We start from the raw sequence: 19394 nt of genomic DNA on the forward strand, positions 1-19394 counted from the left end.
TGGGCATCAGAGTGAGATTCCTGGACCCTGCCTTTGCCTGCGAGTCAGAAACTTTGGGGTGGGACTAGCTATGTATTTTAATAGATCCTCCAGGTGATTATGATAACCACTCAAGCTTGAGAACCACTGCTTTATGCCTAATTTTTCTAAGTGCTTCCAGATAGCTTCTGAATGGCTATACTAGTCTGTATTCCCACAGAGGAATGACTCCCTTTAGACATATGGTCATTCATCTTTGCACATACATGACTAAAAGAGAAGCTTTGCCACCTCAGTCCATGATTCCACCCACTTCACACTTTTACAAGTCACATCTTCCTTTAACTCTTTTTTTTCCCTGTGACATTATCCCTTGTCTTAGAAACCTATTTTATTTCACATCAGATAAAATAATATGTATTTTAAAAGAAAAATACTTGTTATGCACCAGGTTCTTTTTGTATTACCTTTGACCCCCACAAATATTCTTATTGCTATTTTATCCCACTGAGGCAATATAGTGGTTAAGAGTACAGTCTGAATTCAAACTATATGAATTTGAGTCCCAGCACCACCACATAGAAGCTGTGTAACCTTGGACATTACTAAACCTCTCTATGCCTCATTTTCCTCCTCTGTAAAAGGAGAATAATAATAGTATCATAGGGTGGTAATTAGGTTTAAATCACATCATACCTATGAAGTACTTAGTAGAAGGCACACCTTAAATGTGATCTTTCACTCCTGTCATCGTTATTATCACAAATAAGGAAACTGAGGCTCAACAATACTAAGTAATGTTGAGGCTCAAAGATATTAACCAACTTGGGTGGGATTGGTTTTAAACAAGGAAACGCTGTTTTTTTATGACCCTATGCTGCCTTTTGGATATAAGTTGTGCTTTATAACTTTTAGGCCTCTGCATGAGATGGCTTCATTCTGCTTCTCCAGCTTTTCACTGAACCTTTAAATATATCCTCCACTTGCTCATCAGAATTGTCCCCTCACTTCCTTCTGACCTTGTCCACATCTTGCTATTATTATTCTTCAAGAGTGTTCCTTCCTCCATCGGATTTGATCAGCTTGCTGAGTTCCCATCTGACACACTTAGGATATGCTCCAGGCCTTTCTCTTTTTCATTAACACCAGTTGCTCTTGTTGGGTGGGGTCGCAGAGCAGGGCAGGACCCGCATCTTGTATTCCTTGTGTGCTTCCTGCAGCAAGAGACTGGGCATGTTGTGGTGTATCGTGTTCCTGGTGTTTTATTGTGTCATCTTCTTCTAAACAGAATTCATATTTGAAATTAATGATTATATTAATGCTTACTAAGTAAAAAAAAATCCTTAAATATGGTGAAGTCATAAGAGTCCCCCCTTATTTTATTTCCTTCAACTCTTGGCACTCCTGGGGGTAGACAGATAGTAAAACTTGTGTCTGGGGCAGGAACTCAGTTACCAAAGAAAATAATTTGTTACCCAAGTGCCTGCATAACCACTTTAGCAAATTAGATCTCCGGTTTCCTCTTTGGTCATGTTAAGGAGAAATATGCAGTGTGATAACAAATTACAGTTGACCTTTGAACAATGCAGGATTAGGGGTGCTGGCCTCCCACATGGCCAAAAATCTACATATAACTTTTGACTCCCTCAAAACTTAACTATTAGTAGCCTACTGTTGACAAGAAGCTTTACTGGTAAAAGTCAATTAACATATATTTTGTATGTCATATGTATTGTGTACTGTATTTTTACAATAAATTAAGTCAGAGGAAAGGAAATGTTATTAAGACAATCATAAGGAAGAGAAAATATATTTATTCATTAACTGGAAGTAGATCATCATAAAGGTCTTCATCTTCAATATCTTCACACTGAGTAGACTAAGGAGGAGAAAGAGGGACTGGTCTTGCTATCTTAGGGGTCACAGAGGAAGAAGAAAATTCACATATAAATAGACCTGCACAGTTCAGACCCAGTCTGTTCAAGAGTCAGTTGTAGTTATATGACATGAAAGTTAAAGGAATTGATTATCCAGGTGCATTGGTTCACACCTATAATCACAGTGCTTTGAGAGACCAAGGTGGGAGGATCACTTGAGCCCAAGCGTTTGAGAGAAACCTGGCCCACATAGCTAGACCTCTTCTCTACTAAAAAAATTTTTAAAGTCAGCCAGGTATGGTAGTGAACGCCTGTAGTCCTAGCTACTTGGGAGACAGGCAAAAGGATCACCTGAGCCCAAGAGGCTGGGGCTGCAGTGAGCCAGGATTATGCCATTGCATTCAACCTGGGCAACAGAGTAAGACCTCAACTCAAAAAAAGAAAGACAGAAAAATAAGGAAATTGATTGAAATCTATGCTCTCAAACAATGAGCAGAAGAATCACTTGAATCTGTAAAAATATATAGACTCCCAGGTCCCGCCTCTAGAGAACAAGGAGGGTTGGGAATTTCAAGTCTAATAAGTACTTCAGTTATTTTGTGGTGGGTGGTCCCAAAGACACTGGTCTCAGTTATTTCAAGGGTTCCTTTTACCTTTAAAATTCTCTGAGCCCTATTTTGTTTTTATTTATTTATTTATTTTTAATTTTTAGTTGGAATCTCACTGTCTCCCAGGCTGGAGTGCAGTGGCATCTTCATGGCCACAGCAGCCTCGACCTGCTGGGCTCAGGCGATCCTTCCACCTCAGCCTTCCAAGTAGCTGGAACTGCAGCCACATGCCACCACGCCCAGTTAATTTTTTTTTTTTTTAGTTTATTGTAGAGATGAGGTCTCACCAAATTGCCCAGGCTGGTCTCAAATCTGTTGACTCAGGCAGTCCTCTCACCTTGACCTCCCAAAGTGCTGGGATTATAAGCATGAGCCACTGCGCCTGGCTCTTATTTTGTTTTTAGTTTATATTTTGAGATGTATAAACCATTCACATGAACTTTTATCCCCATTGCCTGATTTTCATCCCACTCCGCTGATAGCTAGTCTTCTTCATTTGTATCTTCTCAGAGTTCCTTTATTACAGTAAAGTGAAATACTTGGGTTACTATTATCTATCTGTCTATCTATCTATCTATTTATTTATTTTTAGAGTCAGGATCTCACTTTGTCACCTAGGCTAGAATGCAGTAGCATAATCACAGTTCATCACAGCCTCCAGTTCCTGGGTTCAAGGGATCCTCCTGCCTTAGCCTCCAGAGTAGCTAGTACTACAGACGCATGCCACCACAGTCAGCATATTTTTTAATTTTTTGTATAGATAAGGTCTTGCTATATTGCCCAGGCTTGTCTTTTTTTTAAGCATGAAAGAGAGCCTGTTATCTACTTTGTTCTACAGCTTGATTTTTCCATTTCTTAATATATCTTGGAGATATATGTCAATACATAGAGTGTTCTCTTTTCTGTTTTTTGAGTTGGAGTCTCACTCCATTGCTCAAGCTGGGGCACAGTGGCACGCTCATGGCCACCCCAATGTTGACCTGCTGGGCTCTGGTGATCCTTCCACTTCAACCTTCCAAGTAGCTGAGGACTACTACAGGCATGCGCTACCACGCCTGGCTAATTTTTTATTTTATTGTAGAGACGAAGTCTCACCAAGTTTCCCAGGCTGTTCTCAAACCTGAGGGCTCAGGCAATCTACTCACCTCGGCCTCCCAAAGTGCTGCGATTACAGGCTGAGCCACTGAACCTGACCAGTTCTCGTTTTTTTTTTTTTAAAGCTGCATAGTCTTCAGATACATGGTGCACCATGACTTATTAACCAGTCTTCTTGTGACATTCATTTGTGTCATTTGCAATTTTTTACATGTACTGAGAATGTTGCATTGAATAACTTTGGGCATACATCACTTCAAAAGCATACAAGTGCATCTTGTAGAATATACATAGCCTAAAAGTGAAATTACTGGATAAAAGAATCTAGACATTTACTGTTTCTTTTTTTTTTTGAGTTGCAGTCTCACTCTGTCACCCAGACTGGAGTGCAGTGGCCACTCCCGGCCACCATAGCCTCGACCTGCTGGGCTCCGGTGATCCTTCCGCCTCAGCCTTCCAAGTAGCTGGAACTACAGGCGCGTGCTACCACGCCCGGCTAATTTTTTATTTTATTGTAGAGATGAGGTCTCACCAAGTTGCCCAGGTGGGTCTCGAACCCGCAGGCTCAGGCAATCCACTCACCTCAGCCTCCCAAAGTACTGGGATTACAGGCTGAGCCACTGAGCCCGGCTCATTTACTGTTTCAATAGTGATTACCAGACTGCCCTCCATAGAGTTTTATGCCAGTTTACAGTCCCAGAGCAAATCTGTTTTAAAGCATCTTGCTTCTGTTTGGCATTTGTCAGATGAGTCCATACTAGGTGGGCAGGGATAATGATACTTCAATCATGTCTTCTCTTTGCAGCCTCGCAGCCTAAAGAGCGCCCTCGATCTGCAGTCCTCCTGGCGGATGAAACCACTGCTACCCCAATGTTTGCTAATAGACGGTCCCAGCAGAGTGTCTCACTCTCCAAAAGTGTCTCCATACAGAACATTACTGGGTAAGTAGAGGTTTAAAGATAGCACAGATTCCCACCAACAGTGTAGAAGCGTTCCTTTTTCTCCACGTCCTCACCAACACCTGTTATTGTTTGTTTTATTAATGATGGCCATTCTTATTGGGGTTAGGTGGTATTTCAGTGTGGTTTTGATTTGCATTTCTCTGATGATGAGTGAGGTTGAGCACTTTTCATGTGTGTTTGCTGCCTGTATATCTTCTTTTGAGAAGTGTCTATTCATGTCTTTTGCCCACTTTATTTTATTTTATTTTGTTTTTTTTTTTGAGTTGGAGTCTCACTCTGTCGCCCAGACTGGAGTGCACTGGCCACTCCCGGCCACCACAGCCTCGACCTGCTGGGCTCGGCGATCCTTCCGCCTCAGCCTTCTGAGTAGCCGGAATTACAGGCATGCGCTACCACGCCCGGCTGATTTTTGATTTATTGTAGAGATGAGGTCTCCCCAAGTTGCCCAAGCAGGTCTCGAACCCGCGGGCTCAGGCAACCCACTCACCTCAGCCTCCCAAAGGTGTGGGATTACAGGCTGAGCCACTGAGCCCAGCTTTTTCCCCACTTTTTTAAGGGCCTATTTGTAACTGAGTTCCATATGTTCTCACTCATTAACTGACCTTGAACAATTACAATGCTATAAGAAAGTGATTGGCAGTAGTGGGAAACTGTTGGGGGCAGTGGGGGGAGTGTGATTGGCAGTTGAGGGAAACTTCTAGGGGAGGGTGGGGCATACCTCATCAACAAGGGTACCTGCATGATCACTGTTTATATACCTAACCCTGAAATGTACCCCACATCTTTATAATAAAAATTGAAGGAAAAAAAAGCACAGAGCATGGTGGTGAATGCCTGTAGTCCCAGCTGCTCAAGAGGCTGAGGCAAGAGGGTCACTTGAGCCCAGGAGTTTGAATCCATCCTGGGCAACATAGCAGATTCCTATCTCTAAAAATTAAAAAAAAAATTTCATAATAAATTTTTTTAAGAAGCACAGTTGATATCTACCTGACAAGAGTATAGCAAGCTCATCATTTGACAAAAAGATTATTCTTTTAGAAATAAACCATTGAGTGGTGTATGCAAGGAGGATGGGGATGTTTCTGATGCGCTATCATGATGTCATTTTGTCACAAGGACCTCCTTTAAATACTTCTGGCTGGTTGCGCTAGGCTTTTGTATGTGATAAGCTCTGCTTTTGAAGAACTTGAGTTTTAAAAAGATGATTTCTGGATCAAAATAAGAAGTAGAAATAAGAAAAAAATGATTTAACTCAGAATTTTGGGTTGCAACCACTTATATTTTCAATGTCACACGATTCTATTGTTCAGATGAGCCTGGTTTTTTATTTTTAAATCTGTTTTTCATCTGTGCATTTTAATTCTGAAATCAGTTTTGTGGAGGTGGATTATGGGCCAACTATTACTAGCTTCCTACTTACTCATTTGCACTGTGTTTCTTTTGTGATTTCCTGGCCAGGCCTTGACTATCAAGCAAACAAGTCATCTCAAATTTCAGACTCAAGACATCTCTTTAACCTAGGTTACAGGAGTATTCATAACTAAAGGATGCAAAATCTCCTTATGTCTGTATTTCTTAACTTCTCTGCTAGCTAATATTTCCTCCTTCTTTAAAAAAATAAAAAGCTTTAGTTATTTTTGTTTTGTCTTTGTACTTTCATTATCTCCAAAAGCTCTCTTATAATAACTGTAATGTTATTAAAGTTTATTTTCATTGTAACTTTGAAAAGTTGTTCTTTAAATTAAATGTAAGGCTTTAAATGAATCTTTGCTTTTGTGTCATACAATATCTGTTAGGTGCCTACTGTGCTAACAGGTGAATTGGAATTGAGGATATTCAAAGAACATAGTTTGTCATAAGTGCTCAGTCTGTAGTTAGAGTAAGGGCAAAAAAAGTCATGTTGGTTAGGCAATAAGTTTTAAACAGAGAAATTTCTTATGTAATATGTACGTGGTTTGAGGGAAGAAAGTTCTTCTTGATTCTTTTAAAAAAAAAAAAGACTCAAATTGTCACGAAGTTTGAGTTTATAATGATACTAAATGCTTCCAAACTTCGTTAACAGTTAGTGTGTCAGTTGCTGTTTACCTGCCATAAGCAATTTGTCTTCAGTCACTATTGTACTCCCAGCCAGCAGTCATTCTGGAGTTCTTCAGGTGCTCATTTAAAAATGCAAGCCATGGCCTGTCAGAGCATAGTTGTTGACAGTTTGCACTTCTTTTTGTCCCCAGAGTTGGCAATGATGAGAACATGTCAAACACCTGGAAATTCCTTTCTCATTCAACAGACTCACTAAATAAAATCAGCAAGGTCAATGAGTCAACAGAATCACTTACTGATGAGGGTAAGAGGAAGTTACAGCCTCTATTTTATGCCTTTGTGAAGACTTTGTGCCCTGTTCCCTAGAATGCAAATGTTAATAGAATAATAATGCCTGCCTCTTTCTTATTGGTTAAGATTCCCTGAATTGTCTGTAAAGCATCTAATGCTGTGTAGTGAATTGGTAATCACTCCTTATCCAGTTGTTAGCTGTCCATGGAAGGATGCCATTGATTTTAATGAGGGCATACTCTTCAGTACAATGCTTTTTCTTCCCTGAACTTCTGGACACATGACATTTTAGCTGTCGGCACACTTATAAGCCTGCTCTCTTAAACATGTAAAGGTCCCAGTTCCTTCTAATTCCTACTGCATGTAGGAGTCATGTCTTAATCATGTTTGATTTATGTGATGTTTCTCATGCTCAACTAAAGCCTTGAATATAGAATCTGTTCCTCCCAAACAGGACATTGATTCTTTACTAGTACTGGAATAACCTCTCCATGAATATCCCCTAACTCAGAGTTTCTGTGTCATAAGATAGATATCCACTATCACCTTGGGGAAAGTCCAGCATAGGCTTTTTAGAGGTCAAAGCAAGATTCTGATATTGATTTTTTTTACATTTTGAGGAGTAGGTACAGACATGAATGAAGGCCAACTAATGGGAGACTTTGAGATTGATTCCAAACAACTGGAAGCAGAGTCTTGGAGTCAGATCGTAGACAGCAAGTTTCTGAAACAGCAAAAGAAAGATGTGGTCAAACGGCAAGAAGTGATTTACGGTGAGAATTTCATTTTGCTCTTTGATTGGATTTGAATTGCCCAGCATTTTAAAGCTGGTAATATGTTGGACTGTGGAAAATCAGTTTTTCCGTATATTACCTCTTTTAAAGATTTCCTTTAAAAACTTAAAAGTAAAGATACGTAGTCCTATTTGCATCCTTTTCTCCCTTTTGCCCCACTCTATTAGTTTTGATTAAACATTTAACTTATAATGAGTCTTATTTATACAGCAGTTCTAGAAAGCAATCTCTTGTGAAAGTACAGTTTAGTTCCTTAACTATACTAGAAAATAGACTGAACACAAATCATCCCTAGGAACTAAGAACATAATCAATCATGAGGAGTGCTAAATCCAGTGAAGACCTCATTAGAAATCACTATTTAAGACTCATGGAATCCAGTGTTACTATCATCACAAAATAGTGCTAGGTCACATGAAAAATGGAGGAATAAAATGAGAACACTTTTAGGGAAAAGATAGCTATTGACCCAGTTTTAAAGTTTAAATTGAGATCTAAGTGAACCTTATGACGACATGATCTTTGAGGGATAAACCTTATCAAAGAGTATCCCTGACCCTTGGTTTTTGTCCCTTCCTTCTAGAGCTAATGCAGACAGAGTTCCATCACATCCGCACCCTCAAGATCATGAGTGATGTGTACAGCCGGGGTATGATGACAGATCTGCTCTTTGAGCAGCAGATGGTGGAAAAGCTGTTTCCCTGTTTGGATGAGCTGATTAGTATCCATAGCCAATTCTTTCAGAGGATCCTGGAGCGGAAGAAGGAGTCTCTGGTGGATAAAAGTGAAAAGAACTTTCTTATCAAGAGGATGGGGGATGTGCTTGTAAACCAGGTGAGCAGTGGGAAGGAACTCAGGTTCTTCTCACAGCCCTGGGAAGAGAAGATGCTAAGCTCCATAGAGTTGGGTGAGCAGAGAGAAGGAGCTCAGGTTCTCTTACTACCCTGGAGAACGAGACTTTGTAGGCCCCACAGAGTCAGGTGAGCAGAGGAAGGAGCTCAGGTTCTCTCACATCCCTGGAGAAGAGGAGTCTGGTGGCTCCACAGCCAGGCATTCATCTCTTAGCTCCACTATTTATTATCTGTGTAAGCTCAGGGATGTTATTTAATTTCTCTGAGCCTTGATTTCCTTTTCTGTAAAATGAGGACAGTGGGGTTTCTCTCCTACCGCTCTTTTAGAAAGTTAAAGGGAGTGTCTGTATAAAATACCTGACATATATTATAGATATGCAGTAAAAATCAGTTTTCTTCCTCAGAGTCTGTGCCATTATCAGAAACAATATAGTTTAGAAACCAAGGCCGGGCATGGTGGCTCATGCCTATAATCCCAGCACGTAGGGAGGCCAAGGTGAGAGGATTGTCTGAGCTCACGGGTTCGAGACCAGCTTGGGCAACTTGGCGAGACCTCATCTCTACAATAAATCAAAAAAGAAATTAAAAATTATTTGTTGGAGCCAGGCTCGGTGGCTCAGCCTGTAATCCCGCGCCTTTGGGAGGCTGAGGTGAGTGGATTGCCTGAGCCTGTGGGTTCGAGACCCGCCTGGGCAGCAAGACCTCATCTCTACAATAAATCAAAAAATCAGCCCAGGCGTGGTAGCGCATGCCTGTAATTCCCGTCTACTTGGAAGGCTGAGGCGGAAGGATCACCGGAGCCCAGCAGTTCGAGGCTGCAGTGGCCAGGAGCAGCCATTGCACTCCAGTCTGGGCGACAGAGTGAGACTCCAACTCAAAAAAAAATAAAATTAAATTAAATAATTAAAAAATATTATTTGTTGGAAGTCTTCAACTTTCCCCTCTATCTCAAATCAAAAGGATCTCATTTACCTAAAAAAGTAACTGAAGCAAAAAAAATTGGACACGTGCCTATCTGTAAAATACTTCATAACATATGTACATGGGGGACCCAAAAAACTCAGAATTTATTAAAAATTGTGTATTTATTCTTACATGTTTAAATTTGTCATCTTTAAAGTACTCTACATTTGATACAGTACACCCATCAAGATGCTTTTTCTACTGCTCAAAACAGTTTTTGAACTTGTCAGTTTTGATGACTTTTTTTTTTTTGCTCCACGTAGTTGTGAAAGAGACAGAGAAAACAGAAAGACGTCAGCTTTGATGCCTTTTAGTGCTCCTGCCATTTTTTTGTTTTACTCTTCCACATCAGCAAAATGTTTCCCTTGGAGGACTTTTTTCATCTGGTGAAACAAACAAAAAAAATTGTTAGGAGCGAGATAGGGTAAATAGGGAGATTGGGGCACAGGGGTCATGTTGGTTTTGGTCAAAAACTGCTGAACACTCAGTGTGGTATAAGCATGTGTGCTCGTAAATCACCCATTATGAAATAGGCAAACATGTTAAAAGAATCTCCAAAAATAATTCTTTGAAGCCTAATACAGCCTCTCACAACAATGCTAGCTGGTACATTGATGCCAATGGGTTCCTAGAACACTTACCTAGCAGGGGTACTACAAGGAGCCCACCCTCCAAAAAATAATTCCAGGTTTTCGGGGGGAGGAATCCCCCCCTGTATTTGTGTACACCCCTAGTAAGATCTGGGTTGCTAGAATTCAATGTTTGGTCCCACTATCCACACTTTGTTGGTTTTGTGTGCCAGTGCTAAGATCAGCCCTTTAGGGCATTTGCTTTATGGTGTGAGCAGATAACTTACACCTTCTGTCTCAGCTTGTCCATTGGTAAATGGATAAAGGAAAAGGTACTCTGAACCTTTTTTTTGGTAAGGATCGGTTTGGGTTGCCTCCCAAGATTTTTAGTACACAAAGATCCATACTTAGCCTTTATCTTTTGGACTACATACAGAAACTCATTGGTGTATCCCAAAGTGAACATATCTTCAGATAAACTGTTGAGATTGCACACATTAGGAATTATTTAAGGGCCATGCAGAATTATTAAGACTACTGGCCTGAAGTAAGTAGAATAAACAGATAGTGAAGTAATGATGGCTGTTTCTGCTGTCTGACTCATCAGAGTCAGATTTTTAAGACTGAGTATCTCATGAAAAACTTGTAATGAGTCTCCATGTCTTATTACTATATTTATGACAAATGGAAATTAGAACGTATTTTGCATCTTATGTATACAGTACATCAATATTTCTGTTAAGTTTTGGCTGTTTTTGAAATATATTTAGCAGCTTTATGGAGATTTCATTCATATGTCATACAATCCACCCCATTTAAAGTGTACAATATAATGGTTTTTAATATAGTCACAGTTGTGCAAGCATCACCACAGTAAATTTTAGAACATTTTCATCACCCAAAAAAGAAGTCCACACCCATTACTAATACTCCCAGTGCCCCTACTCACACATACTAAACTGCCCCAATTCTAGTCAACCACTAATATACTTTCTTTTGCTAGTACTTCATTGCTTTTTATGACTAAATAATATTCCATTATGTGAGTATTCTATATTTTATTCATTTATCCATTGATGAGCATTTGGATTATTTTCATTTTTGGACAGCTATGGATAGTGCTTCTATGTACATTTGTGTACACATTTTTGTGTGGATGTATTTTTGTTTCTCTCGGGTATACATCTCAGTAGAATTTTGCTGGGTCACATGGTAACTCTATGATTAACCTTTTGAGTAACTACCAAACTGTTTCCCAAAGCTGCTGCACCATTTGAATCTTTTGGGAGAATTTATGAGGAAGTACTTCTGACTTTTACAAGTACATGGGAAACTTTTTGCAAAATGGCATTATGAGTTTATAATACCCGGGATTATGGCATGACTTCTGTTCTCTTTTCTCTGCAGTTTTCAGGTGAGAATGCAGAACGTTTAAAGAAGACATATGGCAAGTTTTGTGGACAGCACAACCAGTCTGTAAACTATTTCAAAGACCTTTTTACCAAGGATAAGCGGTTTCAAGCCTTTGTAAAGGTATTGATGTGAAACATGAAAATTTCTGTCACTGTCAAGAGCAGTACATCACTGTCAGTTCTAACAATCTGTTTACTCCCTTGCAGAAGAAGATGAGCAGTTCACTTGTAAGGAGGCTTGGAATCCCAGAGTGCATATTACTTGTAACCCAGCGGATCACCAAGTACCCAGTTCTGTTCCAAAGAATATTGCAGTGCACCAAAGGTGAGTCCCTTTTTAACTCAGTCTTGTGTGCCAACGCATTGTTTCCCTGTATGTCCAGTAGCACTAGACGCCCCAGAGGTCAACCATCTCAAGCTCTATTAGGTCTAAAAGAGATCTTGTGTTTTACCTTGAAAACAGTTTTCTTGAGTAAAAACTTGGATTATTATGTTACCAAACTTAGGATAGATGATAACAGGAAGGAAAGGGACCACTTATTCTATTAGCAAGCAGTTCAGTGACCTAACAACTTACTTTTCCCTTATCACTAGACTGAGAGAGAATTCCCACCAATTCTTCCTAAAAGTGCTAGAATTGCTGCTGTCATTTAATGAGTAATTACTGGTTTCTCTATCTGGGCTAATTCTGTTCCTAGGGAGTTACATTAAGATTGCAAGGCAGTACATTAAAGATTAGGTAAAGCAAAGACATCGATTAAAAAAAACCTTGTTACTCCTCTCTCTCCTACTCTTTTTCCATAAAAATGTTTGGTTCCTTTTAATTTAGAATATAGAATATAGTTACATATTATTTATATCATCGAAAACTTCTACCTTTATTTAGAATTAAACTTTTAACAGCAAGAGGGATAGACACATGACCTCTGATGTGTTGACCTCCCTCTGATAGCATAACCACAAAGCAAAAATGATCGTGCGGAACAAGAAGACAGGCTTCCCTCCCCTTCTATTCTTGTTGAAAGGAGCCATTAAACAGCATTATTTTTTCCATCCAAGACAATGAAGTGGAACAGGAAGATCTGGCACAGTCCTTGAACCTGGTGAAGGATGTGATTGGAGCTGTAGACAGCAAAGTGGCAAGTTATGAAAAGAAAGTGCGTCTCAATGAGATTTATACAAAGACAGATAGCAAGTCAATCATGAGGATGAAGAGTGGTCAGATGTTTGCCAAGGAGGATTTGAAACGGAAGAAGCTTGTGCGGGATGGGAGCGTGTTTCTGAAGAGTGCAGCAGGAAGGTTGAAAGGTAAGACTTGGCACACTTTTGTCCAAGTGTATCCTGAAGAGAACAAGCAAAATCCAAGGATTTTAGTTGGAAATTCACCACCAGGTTTTCTCTTAGCCCATATCCAAACAACACCCAGGAGCAACAAGCATTTATTTGTTCTTAATCTTATATCAAAAAGAGTTAGGCCAGGCGTGGTGGCTTGCACCTATAATCCTGCACTTTGGGACACCAAAATGAGAGGTTTGCCTGAGCCCACGGGTTCAAGACCAGACTGGGCAATTTGGTGAGACCTCATCTCTACAATAAATCAAAAATAAGCTAAGTGTGGTGGTGGCGCGTACCTGTAGTTCCAGCTACTTGGAAGACTGAGGTGGAAAGATCACCTGAACCCAGCAGGTTGAGGCTGCGGTGGCCATGAGTGTGCCACTGCACTCCAACCTAGGCAACAGAGTGAGACTCCAACTCAAAAAAAAAAAAAAAGAAAGAAAAAAAAGAACTGATTTGTGATAGCTTAATCAATCATGAAATACAGTAAACTAACAAGGAAATGATATATGTAATCAGGAAAAATGAAAATATATTTTAAAAAGCAAAGGATAAGATTAGTGCAAATACATAAGCAGTTGGGGCAGGCGTATTCCCCTACGAGAGTTGGGCAGCCAGTTTGGGATTGGGGTCTGCAGCAAAACAGTTGCAAGGAGGGAGACACAGTGACACAGTTTCACAGACTCTGAGATTAAAAACACATCGCTTGTTCACAAGAGACATTGAGGGAATTTGCAGCTTCTGAGACCTTAGGAAAAGGCAAATTTAACTCACATCAACTATGTATTATTTATTATTATACTTTATAATATTCATATATGGTAAAAGTCTTTATAGCAAAAGAAATCATAAGATATTTATTTTCTATATGGTTTTAATTACCACTTTTCAAATGGTCAGCTATATTAAGTTGAGGAAGGTGAGGTTTATTTTTGTTTCATCTGTATGTTTGGGGGTGTGTGTGGGGGGGGTGTATCAAACTTGTACTCTGTGCGTTTGTGCCCCTGCCTTCTCCCTGGCCTCAGTGGGCATGAAGCAGGCGAGGCCAGTGCTGTCAGCCCCACTGCATAGAACAGAGTTAGAGGAAATATGTGCTGCTTTCATCTCTAGAAAAAAGTAGTAATGTGTAGGTAACTGCTGTCAGAGTCTCACCATGCTTAGAACAGTAAAGAAGTCCCAGGGAATCAGTGGTTTCTACGCTAAATGAAGCAGGACACCCTGATTAGACCTTGAGATCAAAGGGAAGAGCCTTGGAAAGAGATGCTTGCTCTGCCATGTGTTGAGTGTTGGAACAGAGGAGAAGGCTGAGGGACAGCAGTGGAGTCAAGGCTTGACGGACGCAGAGGAAGGTGCCAGGTGGAGAGGGAGAAAACGTTCCAGTGTAGGAAGAGTAAGTGTGGAAGCACGGAGTTGAACAGCATGGCACATCCAAGGAAGGGTGGGCAGCGGGGCTCTCGCACAGATGGCAGAGCAAGTGACAGGGTGTGATGGGAAATCACTCTGAAGATGCTGTGGGGACCAGGTTGTAGTGGGTGCATACTCCAGATGGAAGAGTTGATAGTGGTACTGCTGATGAGGCTGGGGCAAAGAATGGGTTCAGAAGGGAGGGTGTGAAGCAAGAAAGAGATCAATGAGATGGCCTTTTAGTATAATGACCAGAGGCAGTTTAGAGTTCAGCAGGAGTGAGCAGAGACCAAGACCGCGACAGAGACATCAGGAGGCTATTGCTATGACTCAGGGAAGCGCTCATAGGGCCTCCATTGTGGCAAAATGCATAAAAAAAGAAGTGCAGGGTAATTTCAGAGAAAAGAAATCGCTCTTCTTGCACCAACTGACTGTGTATTTCACGGCTCCTTGATAAACTTAAACCAAGCCTCCTTCCTTCCAGTTCTTTAATGTTCCATGATGTTCTGAGAGCCCTAGCTCAGCTCAGGACAGTCTCCTCACTGTCACTTGGAGACTGTCTTTTAAGCAGGCTGGCCATCCAGTCATACCTGGCCTTCCTTGTAAGGGCCTGAATTTCCTAGAGTTGCTGTTGCCTGGAACCAGCACTTTATTCTTTCCTTTGCACAGCAGTGTATTTATTCCCAAACTAAAAACTAATAGATTCCAGCTGTTGGAATAAAGTGTGGTCAGGCCAATGGCAGGATGATAGGTTTTCTGGCCTGAAACGCCTCCAGTGGAGATAGAAGTTGGTGTTTAGTCATTTTTCACCCCCAAGTGAACTCATGCCAAGAACAGCCAGTACTGTCTTGAGAACCCTTTGGAAGGGGTGGGACTGTTTTTCTCTGATCCATTGACATCGATCATATAAATTTCAGGATACACTGAAGTTGAAATTGATGTTTTAGAGGTTTTTTGGGGTTTTTTGGAGGAGGGGCAGGCACTTGAATTATTTTAAAGTAAACAACAAAAAAAAACTTTTCAAAACTAATGGCAGTGCACGGAATATTACAGTAGTTAAGCCTGAAGATTGAGACTGCTCTAGGAATCAGATACCCTTCTTGCTTCTGTTTTCTTCAAACTTTGCAATGAATTCCATGGAAAAGGGGATTCTGGTTGTGGCAGAGGTTGAAGGAAAACAGGAGGGGGCTGCATAAATCGTCTCCATCCTCTTCCCCAGAAGTTGTAGGCTCCACTTTCCAGAGTGAAGATGATACAGAGGGGTCGGCCTGCCAGCACACAGCAGATGGCTCAGCTCCAGGGATGTCAGATGGTCCTTAAGAGAGTAGTGGAAACTCATGCTCCTAGAAGATTAGTCAGAGCAAGAGTTTGTGGCGTTTTTTTTTTTTTTCTTTTGTTTCTGAACCCAGCTAGAAATATTAATTTGGGTTTTGTTTTATTGGAGGAAAGGAGGCTGTACCACGGTACCTAGTGGTTGAGGTTGACCGTTGCATGTGGGAGCTGGGGGAAGAGCCCTGTACTTGCATGTTCTTGTAAGACTGGAGGACATCTGTGTGGGCCACTCTTGCTCTTTTGGGGACAAGAAGGAAGTTTCCTTTGCATGAGATTTAGATATTTCTGTACACATCTCCTTTGGGCAGCATTGTTGCCTCCTGTTAGAATGCCTTTCCCATTACTGTAATCAGAAGTTGAGAAATATTACATCCAGAGTATTTGGTGGAGTGTGTTGCTCTGTGTGGCTGTTTTACATCTGTTGAAGTCCAGCTTTTAAACTTCATTCTTAAAAGTATTCTGTTGTTAACATCTTACCTTATGGGATATATCATTCCGGGACTGAGTGCTTAAACTTTCTAAGACAAGGTTTTGGTGGTCAATCCCATTTTAAAGCACCTCTAAAAATCTAGTGCCCAGATTGGAACCTTGTAGAACTGTAAAGCTGTTGCCTTGGAGGAGTGTGATTTCAGATCACAGTTTGCCCTTATTGGGGTGTATTGCTGAATCATCCTTCAATAAAAACCCTTCTGACCATGGTTCAACTATTAGTCATTGTTCTCTCTTCCCTTTTCCCATTTCTACTTTACAGAGGTTCAAGCAGTTCTGCTCACTGACATTTTAGTTTTCCTTCAAGAAAAAGATCAGAAATACATCTTTGCATCATTGGTAAGCTGAAGTGTTATCCTCTTAATAGTATTCAGAACAGCTGGATTAGGTTATGGAATGTAAACATTGTATTATTGCTCTCCCACCCTCTTAAAATTAAATAACTCGGGGGGCAGGCGTGGTGGCTCACACCTGTAATCCCACCACTTTGGGAAACCAACGTGGGAGAATTACTTGAGCCCAGGAGTTCAAGATCTGTCTGGGCAACATAGTGAGATCTCATCTCTGCAAAGAATACAAAAATTAGCCAGGCATGGTGGCATATGCCTGTAATCCCGGCTACTCGGGGCTGAGGTAAGCCCAGGAGGTCAAGGCTACAGTGAACTGACATCATACTACTCCAGCCTGTATGACAGAGTGAGACTCTGTATAAAAAGTAAAAAAATTTTAAAAAATTTAAATAGCTCAGGACAAATTCCTCTGAGTAATTTCCTACATATCCTCACAATTTTCTGTCATCTCCACCCTAAAAAAATTCTTTTTCTTTTTCAGCCCAATCTTTTTGAGTATCTTAGACATTTGACAATTTGATCTAAAAAGAAGTCAGTATTTCTCACACATTTGGCCCCATAAATGGTGCTTATGTATGATATTGCTGACCAGATTCTATGGGGAACCTGGTAGATTCATCATGTACAAAACACGACTACAACCTTTGTAGCCATAAATTATCATTTCACTTTTGGAAGTCTTTTTCTGTTTGTTAAAATTTAAATGAAATAAGGAGATATTTCTCTTTATCCTAAAGCTGTCATTGTTTTTTAAACCATATGCTTTTAAAACAGCATCTGGTCTTACCTGAGATCAAGGTTGTCCCTAAGAGTTAGAATATTATATACATATGGTATATCATTCCTCTCTCCCTTTTCCAGGACCAGAAATCTACAGTGATCTCTTTAAAGAAGCTGATTGTAAGAGAAGTGGCACATGAGGAAAAAGGTTTGTTTCTGATCAGTATGGGGATGAAAGATCCAGAGATGGTAGAAGTTCATGCCAGCTCCAAAGAGGAGCGAAACAGCTGGATTCAGATCATCCAGGACACAATCAACACCCTGTAAGTTAGACACCACAGCCCACCCTTCCCAGCCCTCCTGTTGTCTCTATGTGATTTCATAGTAGACTGGACTGTGACCAGAGTAATTGACATCTTAGGAATTTTTTGTTTTGTCTTGTTTTGTTTGGGTTATATTAGGAACAGAGATGAAGATGAAGGAATTCCTAGTGAGAATGAGGAAGAGAAGAAAATGTTGGACTCCAAAGCCCGGGAATTAAAAGGTGAGGCGTTGAAAGTGGTCTGAAACCCTTGTCTGGAATGTCTGAAGTTGCAGAAGACTGCTGGTGGTTTTAGCTACCTCTCACTTCCAAAGCTGCCCTAGCAGACACTCGAAAACAGGGAGATTAATAGCTTTTAACAAGAGAACTCAAGTCCAAGCTGACGTGGCCTGGGTGAAGAATGGCTGTAAAGATGTGTCCAGGACTAGATCAGGAGAATATTGACTCTTTTGTCTCAGGATCAGTGTTCTTGGAGCCTGGTGACATTCTGTGTACTTTGTCACAGAGTTTGCCAAAATTCATAGTCACGTTTAAGATTAAAACAAGGAGAGAAAGGTATTTGAGGAAAAGAATTCTTCAGTTCATTGGTTTTAATCTTCCTGTAAGTTCCCAGCTTTATCATTTATCCATATGTTCACAAATGAGTTGTGAGGTGGTTTTGAGAGAAAGATACTTACTAGTCTGTGTTTGACCACTACTTATCCAGTATGTAAGTAGTCTTGTTAGTAACTCAACAAGACAGGTGTTCTAGTTCCCACTATACAGACAGTTGACCATGAAGGCCAGTTGTAGAGTGGTGGAGCAAAAGCCAGAGAACAGTAGGTTGAGAAATAAACAGGGGTAAAGGTGTGGGAGCAAAGTGCAGACTTGTTGTGTGAGAATTTCAGGTTTGTCAAAAAGACCTAGGATGGTTTTCCACATAGAAACTACAGAATAGAGGCTAGGCATGGTGGCTTATGCCTGTAATCCCAGCACTTTGGGAGACTGAGATGGGAGGACCACTTGAGGCTAGGAGTTTGAGGCAAGGCCCTACCCCTATAAAAAAAATTTTTTTTAATTAGCCAAGTGGGATGGCAAGCCCCTATAGTCCTAGCTACTCAGAAGGCTAAGGCAGAAGGATCACTTGAGCCCAGGAATTTGAAGCTACAGTGAGCTGTGATCATGCCACTGCACTCCAGTTTCCGTGACAGAGTGAGTCCCTGTCTTCAAAGCATTTTTTTAAAAAAGAAATTACAACCAGGCACGGTGACTCACATCTATAATCCCAGCACTTTGGGAGGTGAAGGCAAAAGGATTGCCTGAGCCCATGGGTTTGAGACCAGCCTGGGCAACATAGCGAGACCTCATCTCTATAATAAATTTTTAAAAAATCAACTGGATGTGGTGGCACGCACCTGTGATTCCAGCTAATTGGAAAGCTAAGGCGGAAGGTTCACCTCGGCCCAGTGGGCTGAGGCTGCGGTGACTGTGAGCGTGCCATTGCACTCCAACCTGAGTGACAGAATGAGACTCCGACTCAATGTTTAAAAAATAACAAAATGGAGCCAGGCTCGGTGGCTCAGCCTGTAATCCCGCGCCTTTGGGAGGCTGAGGTGAGTGGATTGCATGAGTCCGCGGGTTCGAGACCCGCCTGGGCAGCGAGACCTCATCTCTACAATAAATCAAAAAATCAGCCGGGCGTGGTAGCGCATGCCTGTAATTCCGGCTACTCGGAAGGCTGAGGCGGAAGGATCACCGGAGCCCAGCAGGTCGAGGCTGCGGTGGCCGGGAGCGGCCACTGCACTCCAGTCTGGGCGACAGAGTGAGACTCCAACTCAAAAAAATAAAAAAATAAAAAAAAAATAAAAAATAACAAAATGAAAACCTGATACTGCAGTCATGATGAAAAAGGGCAGGGAACATAGTCTGTCCCTTTCCATAACTGGCCACAAGGTGGTGCTCATGTCTTAGTCATCTTGCGGTACTGAACACGAGTCAAATCACAGATCATTTTCTCCATCCACC

General features: G+C 41.0%; 1 protein-coding gene across 2 annotated transcripts in view; it reads left to right on the forward strand.

The window, feature by feature from the left end:
• The window catches only part of AKAP13 (A-kinase anchoring protein 13), a 247677-nt gene that overhangs the window by 215205 nt on the left and 13078 nt on the right, over positions 1–19394 (forward strand). For both annotated transcript variants that reach the window (XM_021715342.1, XM_008063737.2), the window contains 10 exons: positions 4365–4500; positions 6750–6862; positions 7470–7622; positions 8227–8477; positions 11434–11559; positions 11646–11763; positions 12498–12746; positions 16261–16337; positions 17210–17391; positions 17530–17612. In XM_021715342.1, coding sequence (XP_021571017.1) covers positions 4365–4500; positions 6750–6862; positions 7470–7622; positions 8227–8477; positions 11434–11559; positions 11646–11763; positions 12498–12746; positions 16261–16337; positions 17210–17391; positions 17530–17612 — 1488 coding nt within the window. The remainder of the gene's footprint in view (positions 1–4364; positions 4501–6749; positions 6863–7469; positions 7623–8226; positions 8478–11433; positions 11560–11645; positions 11764–12497; positions 12747–16260; positions 16338–17209; positions 17392–17529; positions 17613–19394) is intronic.

The sequence above is a fragment of the Carlito syrichta genome, unplaced genomic scaffold (genome assembly GCF_000164805.1).
Source record: "Carlito syrichta isolate Samal-C Ts95f unplaced genomic scaffold, Tarsius_syrichta-2.0.1 Scaffold307019, whole genome shotgun sequence".
NCBI classification, from domain to species: Eukaryota; Metazoa; Chordata; class Mammalia; order Primates; family Tarsiidae; genus Carlito; species Carlito syrichta.